This window comes from Morone saxatilis, unplaced genomic scaffold (genome assembly GCF_004916995.1).
Source record: "Morone saxatilis isolate NCDOM2014 unplaced genomic scaffold, NCSU_SB_2.0 Contig19, whole genome shotgun sequence".
Taxonomy (NCBI): domain Eukaryota; kingdom Metazoa; phylum Chordata; class Actinopteri; family Moronidae; genus Morone; species Morone saxatilis.
In genome coordinates this window covers 6,093,008-6,101,100 of record NW_023339751.1, presented here as the reverse complement: position 1 = coordinate 6,101,100, position 8,093 = coordinate 6,093,008, and the positions used below count along the sequence as shown (strand labels likewise).

The following is an 8,093-nucleotide window of genomic DNA, read 5'->3' as shown; positions in this document are numbered from 1 at the left end:
CAGTGCTTGAACATTTGTATCTGTGATTGGAATTTTTAACTTTATCTACAACACAAGTGCACCACTGCTGAATAGTGGGTCGAAGATAAAGATATGAAAAGAATGAATAAAGAAACTTTTTTTTGTCAGTAGCAGACACATCAAGATCGAGCTTGGGTTAAACACTCAGTGTAGTATGCTGGGAATTCAACACTTTTTAGACATTCAAGATTATAATTCTCTTTCTATCTCTTAAAACTTGAAAACATGTGATGGCCATGTCAAGGAGCCATTCTTTGTGAATGCAGTCGGCAAAAATTCAAAACTGTAGAGGTTGTTTGCCATGCTGTCAGTGTTTCACACCTTTTCAGAAGTGACTGCACATAAAAAAGCCATACTTTAGAGTTGTAGTCCATTAAAATTCATATTAGGAAGGGACTGTATAATGTTGTGTAGATCAGTGGGATGCAGAATAGTGTTGGAGTTTGACAGACAAAAAGCAGGGTGTATAAGTGGCATGTAGATAGGGATCATCAATCAACTGACCGCTCTCCTTGGCATTGTAAATCACTCCAAGGCTGAAGGGCATCATCTGTCCCCATCTTCTAATTTCAGACAAAGCATGTAGCGTCATCACTTTTTACAGATGTGATGTACAACCAATATGTACCACTCATTTTGTTTATTTGCATCAACAATCATACACATTCGTTGGTCTCCCAGCACTGTAGCACGTAAACACAGGACATGAACACAAGTTTGTCCATCCATTGTCATTACTAGACAAGCCTGTGGATGTTTATCCTTCACCAGAAAAAATATTCAGTAGCACAGTAAATAAAAAACCTGCCTCATTAAAAAGAACAAGTAAAACAAAATAACAAATTCAATTACAAACCAACATCAGTGCAATTCTGTAGCATATACAGTATGCTTCTGCAAATACCAATACTGTATGATCACATTGGGAGGGAGTGCTCAGCAGTTCAGAGTGCACAGGGTTTTTAACAAAGAGAAGTAAAAGTCCATAAGATAAACAGCTTCTAACACGGAATCAATCATTGATCTTTTTGCTGTAAACAAAACCAAGGCGCCAGAACAATTAGTAGTACACGTTAGATGAAATGGTACAGTTCTGCCCATGCTGTAAGTACTGCAATGCAGACAGTTTTAGATTTAAAAAAAACAAAGAAATCTTTCACTCTACATATGTAGTAGTGATCACGTTAAGTAAATTTGCACTGTAAACATAATGAGTCTTATCTAAATGAAACCTCACTGGAGTGACGGAGATGAGTGTAGGTGCAGAGAAACATGCTACAGAGAGATACTGTAGGGGTTATGTGTCTCATTATATTTAGTGCTCCCTAATCTAAGACCCCTCAAGCCCTCTCTAAGTGCCCCGTTACTAGATTTGAAGTATCAAAAAGCTGCAGATTCAATTGAAACCGCTCAAATACAAATGCCTAATAAAGTTTTATGTTAAGATTGAGTATCATACAGCCTTTTTCACTTCCTTTATAATGCTGATGGTCCAGACTGAGTCATGACATGAGATGCTCATTGTAGAATATAGAATGTGAAGTATTGCTGCTATATATGTGCATTCTATGCAAGCATAGAAATAATAAACATACTGTAGCATATTCATCATATAAGATATCTTTGTGGGCAGCATTGGCCACAATTGTGGCATCATATACATTTCAGAATTTACATATATTCATATATACATGCACATCTAGTGCAAGATTTTTTTTTTTTGTTCATCCATATATTTGGACAATCCAACATCTTAAAACATATATCTGGTCCTACTCAAATGGACCAATTACTGAAATTAAAACCACATAAGACCCTTTAACTGGTCTGAGATCAGATTATTTTTAACAATAGTGACAAAAATAAATAACAGACACCATGAACAAAGTGATACTTTTCTATTTTCCATAAGTGCACTCAAAATCAGTCAAATGGGTGCACAGGGGTTGTCAAGCGTAGAAGATGAGCTCAGGTATCTGTCCCCCCTGCACCCCAGTGCCGTTAGTGCTGTCTGAGGAGCACTGGAACTGAAATGTCACTTTCCCACACTGCACCTCTGTCATCCCTTCCTGTCCAAAGTAGCTCAGCTCGTTCCCATCCAAAACCACACTGGCAGTGTAGAAGGTATCGGGTTCGATCTGGACTGGATACTCAAACCATACTGGGAAGGTGTTACTGGAACCGTCAGAGAAGTATTTGCTGAGGTTTTGTCCCAGCAGTACTCCTTGACGTTTCAACTCAATCTTGGCACTGTACTCTGCTGAACCACAGCTAGATCCATACAGTCCAAACCCAGCGATGAAAACTCTTTTATCCACTGCAAACTGTATACTGTCACAGCGGCCACGGTAGCGCCACTGATTGCTTCGGTAGGCACAGGATTGGAATCTGTGGCAGCGCTGGGGTGTCAGGCCTTTCCTAGGTTGGCTGACAAACTCCAGATCAGGCTTCTTGGCTGCTGTGTACCACAGGAAGATGTCATTGGTCTCAGTAAGCGTCAACACGCCTGACTGGGCTGCTCCATTGGCAAAATCATCCAGAGCCATTGTGGGGATACGTATCAGGTACATGGCCTTGCCCAAAACTTTACGCTTGTTATCAGTCGAGGAGGTGAGCTCCTGTCTCTGGCACTCAGCCTCAGCCCAACTGAGTGCCGCCTCAAATACCACTATCTCTTTAGCATTGAGTGTCTCTCGCTGTAGGATACTCTCCAGGGTCTGGGCGTCGATGTCGCAGAAGCCCTCCGAGCGTAACGCCAGCTCGGCCTGGGCATCAATCACTTCCCAGCAGCGCTGTGTCAGCTCTGGCTCCTCGAACAGGCAGCTCTGGGAGAGTAACACACAGGCATTCTTGGCACTCAGGCTGGTCTCCAGGAAGTTGACGCAGGCACGTGCCAGGTGAGGGACAATGTACTTCTTGGCAGCATAAAGAGTGGCCAACACTGTGTCAGCACTCAGGTCAATCTCATCACAGTAAATGTACCTGTTGACATAAGAATTTTACTTTCTCAGCTTCATAGACAACAGATCAAACACCACAAATAAATGATGTGCAAAACAACATGTGTAAAAATGTTTCTTATAAACATTTGCAAAAACAAACCAGAGGGATTAAAAATAACAAATATTTTCATTTGCCATTTTTAGTTGATTATGGTTAAAACCTTTCGGATAATACAGTATTATAAGCAATAGCATTGCTACGTCTGTTCAAAACCATGTTGGAAAACAATGAAATGAGATTCTTAAAAGTGAAATCCCTCTGCAAACTAATCAAACTGGCAAACAAAATATTATTCCTCCTACACCCTTGTCTTCCACCTACTGTAGATTCACTTGCAAGGACACAGAAAACAAAACTCAGAAAGTGATGAAACAGCAAGGAGGAGGTTGAGAACAATATGGGGTAATTCAGCATTAAAAGTAGAACGTATAATGAAATGGAAATAGACAGAAATAGATTATATCTCTGAGATGGAGGAAGAAACACTTCTTTGCATTTGTCTGGCAGGGTAAGTGCATCACATCAAAACATCAAATTGAAATAGCTTTTATGTACTTAAAGATTACATTATTTAATTAAAAAAGTTTTGTAAGTTCACAGAACAGGGTTATACAGAAGAGAATCCTTACTTAAGCATTGCCAGAAATGCTGCCGGTTCCACATCTGGAATATGGATTTCGTCTGTGTTCTCAGCCAGTTCGCCATAAAACATGGCATGGAACACTGAGCTGCCAACGGCCAAGACATACTGTTGGAAGAACAAGAGAAAACAAAGTGACAGAGTGTAAGGAGAAATGAAAACATGTTTTAGTTTGTCTGTGATTTCACTGGAAAACTCATAGTAACAATTGGTAAAAACAGAAAGATTATTTGAAGCATGAATTTCAATGCAATTGATTTATATGTAGCTCTTACTTTTTACATGAAAACATAAATGTCTTTGTGGATATTGAACAATGCCTCAATTCTAATTATTGGAGGGACTGAACCTGTTGAGTCTCTCCCATAATGAGCAGTTTTCACTCAGTTTCCCCTGAGGATAGGGTTTCTAACAGATTTATAATTAACAAGATTGCTGCTGATAAAAAAAACAAAAAACAAAACAGGAAATTCTAATGACACAACTGAACAGGGAACTACATAAGTTCAATTTTCTGAAATTAATGATTTATCTGAACTTATGATGAAATCAGATGCAGCACAATGCTGCTAATAATTTCAGTAATAAGCACTGTAGCTATGAATTCTGTAATTATACTCAAGTACATTCATGTTTTAGGTCTGTGTGTGCCTGTGTGTGTGCAGGACAAGTATGTGTAGGTGGGTATGTGGGTGGTATAAATTTTCTCAACAAAAAAAGCACACAGACTTTGTCTAAAGTAAATTGAAATGAACCCAATCTAAAAAAAAACTGCAAATAAGGGTTTATTGAAAACAATGCTCTTGTTGTCGTTGTTGTTGTTACACACTGAAATTATGTTTCTTTTTTTATGCAGAGAGGTCAGCTGAAAGACAGTTGTTTTTTCATGTGTATTTAGAGAAGAGTATATAAATACTGCATATTAGAATAAGATCGATCTCACCTCTTGACCCATCGTATTTTACAGATGTTCACATAAATTATTGCTTTTAGTTGCTAGATGCCTCCTCCTTCTTGTAAGGATGTAACTTTGTAAATGAAATCATAATGCATATTTGAATTCCTGCCAAATGGACACAATAAAAATTGCTGCCCTGAAAGTCATTATATCGCATTGGCATAATGTCTCGGCATAAAGTGCAGTCAAGTCATCCTCAATGTCCTTCCATAACTGCTTTCTATAAATGCACAAAGTACACTGCAGCTACCAATCATAGATAATACATTTGGGGTCCCATATAAAGAACAAAAAAGATGAACCATGCAGGGTTCATCTGACATTTTAGATTTGGAATGAATAGCCAGGCCAAATTCATGGCTGCAGAATCACTTAGCAGATTTAATGGTAATGTTATAATCATATTGAAACAGAGTAGACATAATGATCTGCTTTTAGATGATGCATATGGTTTAAGAAACTATAAACCTTAATCAATTATTTATGTGAACATTTTGAAGAAGCAATGAGGTCAGAGGGCGGATTAAACAAAGAAGTCATGTCATGTCAGGTTACAGCTGGCATAAACAGGATGGATATGGGCCTAATTATAATAATCATAGTTATTCATTGTAGATTCATTGTACTGTTGTTCCTAAATTAAAAAGATGAGTACAGTCAATGAGCACAAAAGTATTTCTAGAATGCAAGATGCAGAATTGAATGCACCTTACTTTATGCCTCATCACTGTCACTGTGTTTCTGTTGGATGTGTTTGATTAAAAAGTTGTGTAATTGCAGAGCTGTCTCTGAAAAGCTGAGCTAAAGCAGAGACAAAAGCAATCTATTCTGTGTGAGATGACTGCTGAAGAGGATATCCCTTCCTCCTTCGCTCACTCTGTGCCTCCATCCTTCAGCCTCATTTACATAAATAATTGAGGACTGTCTCGAAAAGACACATGGTGCGGAAGTGAGAATGGAGCACAAAGGATTTTAGTTCCATTACCGCTGGCAATGAAGAAGATAATTTTTATGCTGATATGATATGAAAACACTGGGCCTGATTGCTTGTTTGTTAATTTCCTCCCTGCTACTGTGATTTTACTGGTTGATGGAATTCTTACTCTGTGTCCTGGCAGCCGCTGAGTCCTTCCAGGCTGACCCACCACAAAGTGAACATCTGCCATCAACTCATTGTTGAACATTACTGAATTTCTAAAAAAAAAAGGGAAGGAAACAAAAAACAATGAGACAATGAACATTTTTTTCAGAAGAGAAGAAGATAAGATTAATAATGGCCAAAGTTCAAGCAAAAATCATGTAGAGAAGTATATATTTATCTTTTCTGCTACTCTAAAAACAAGAATGTTATGATTGTATGAAGTGTCCCAATTGCTTCAGGGAAGACTTAAAATATTGTGTTGATTTTAAAGTCTTACATAGTCCACTAAAACATAAAAGATTATTCCAAATACTCCAAATTTTTCAACTTAAACTCTTTATAACTACATAAAGGCAGGCAAAATGGACAATGAACTGAATGGAAAATCCCCACTGTGAAAGAATGGGACCAACAATAAAGCTGCGTTCATATATTATTGAGTAGTGGAACATGTCACAGGGGTGGGTAAACAGCCCCATGATGTTCGGGAGAGACAACAAAGCGAGGTCGGAAAGCACACATTTTGCTCCGGACAGCTGGGATCTTTTACTGATAGGCCAAGGTAAATATTTTGCTTTTAGTACAGAACTGCCTCTGCCTGTTGTGCATATCAAACGCACCCGGTGCCTGTCCGCCCTCTGTTATGTCAGAGCGACAAAGTCTGCAGGAGCACGAGAGGGTGTAAACAGAGATACCCCCAGCAGATTGAGGGCAGGGCAGAGGGAACACCCACCCATACTCACATCGACCCACCCACCCACACACACACACACACACACACACACACACACCACACCAACACCACACACACCACACACACACACACACACATAGACCTCAATAAACAAGAGTAATTACCACACATACATGTTTTGTGATATGTTTTTTATGTAATCGAAATTCTGGTAATTCAAATGAAGTGGAACATGCAATTCTTATGTATAGAACTTTTATTATATTTTCTATATAAAATTGGAGCATTAGAAATGGTTCCTGGTTCAGAAAGAGGCTTGTTGGTTGTACCTACCTTTCTCTTATAGTGGAGTAGAGTCCTTGCCAGTTACAGTTCTGTATAGTGTTGTTGTTGTTGAGGTTCTGCTGCTGGTACTGTTGTACTGTGGTGGTGGATGCTGGCTTTTTGGTGGGAAAAATATCCGCTGCCATCTTCTTCTTCTTCTTGCTCCTCAGAGTGATTATCTCATAACAGACTGGGGGCAGCTTGGAGCTGCCGCTGGCATTGCCTTTCTTGGAGCTCTTACTTGACTTGCTTTTCACTGACTCAGGAAGCATTAAGAAGAAAGTCAGACATTTCATGTTCCTTCCCTTGGCATCGACCATGAGTGTGTTCAACTGCCGAGCAGTGGGAGTGCAGGCAGAGAAGACATTCACCAGGAGCAGGCAGGTGCGAGGGAGGACCAAGGGAGACTTGGGAAGAAAACAACAGCTGAACTGTGCTCAGCAGTGCAGTAGTCAGACGTCCTGTACAAGGTTTCACCTTTTTTGGGAACCAACTGGGTAACTCTCTTGTTTTTCCTGTTTTGTTCTACTTCTGTGAAGAGGCAGGTTCAGACTGGTGATCCAAAGGCACTTTTCCTGTGCGAAGTTTGATCTGCTGACGGAGAGGCTCTCGGGGTTCCCATCCCTGCTTGTCCAGAGTGATGAGATCAGCTCTTCAAATCCCCTCTTTTTCTCCTTTGCTCCCTCGCCTCTTTCACTCACTGCTCTGCTGAGGGTTGGCCTGACAGCCCCAGATTTAGTACAGCTGCAGTGGTCCTTAGGCAGGCAGCGGTGTTTACTCAATTCCTTTCATTTCCCACTCTCACTCCCTCTGTGCTTCTCTTCTCCTTTCAGTCTCTCTTCATCTGTGGATCTATCTTTTTTTCTCTCCAACACTTGTTCTTTTTTTCCCTCTCTCTCCTCCATGGAGCAGAGTCATCTGCAGGATGCTGTAGCCGTGGATGCTGTGCTGCTCTGCTCAGCCACTCGTTCTGCTGACTACAGAGGTTGAATGGGAGAGCGCAGAGGAGATAGAGAGCCCCCCCGCCCGGCCCTCACAGCACAATACACAGCTCTCTCCGTAGCTCAGCCAATGGCAGGGCACAGCATTCATGATTGGCTAATGCAGCTTAGTGCAGCACATACTTGAATATGCAATAGTCAACGTCTCAATTAAAGTGACAGCCATGTCCCATAAGAATGATATATTCATCTACAGCTCTGTTTCCTGTGTTTGCTTCACCTGGACCAACAGCATTCAGTTTGCACTACAATAAATATAGACTCCATGTTATAATTCAAAAGGGCAATGCATATTTACATTCTCTTTTTAA

General features: G+C 40.2%; 1 protein-coding gene across 1 annotated transcript; it reads right to left on the bottom strand.

Moving 5' to 3' along the window:
• Positions 1–672: 672 nt before the first annotated feature.
• Positions 673–7,352, bottom strand: btbd3b (BTB (POZ) domain containing 3b). Its single transcript, XM_035662963.1, has 4 exons — positions 6,791–7,352; positions 5,726–5,816; positions 3,654–3,772; positions 673–3,003 (listed from the first exon to the last, which is right to left on the bottom strand). Exons 1-4 carry the CDS (start codon positions 7,099–7,101, stop codon positions 1,971–1,973), a joined length of 1,554 nt encoding a protein of 517 aa, XP_035518856.1. The 5' UTR covers positions 7,102–7,352; the 3' UTR covers positions 673–1,970.
• Between the last annotated feature and the right edge of the window lie 741 nt (positions 7,353–8,093).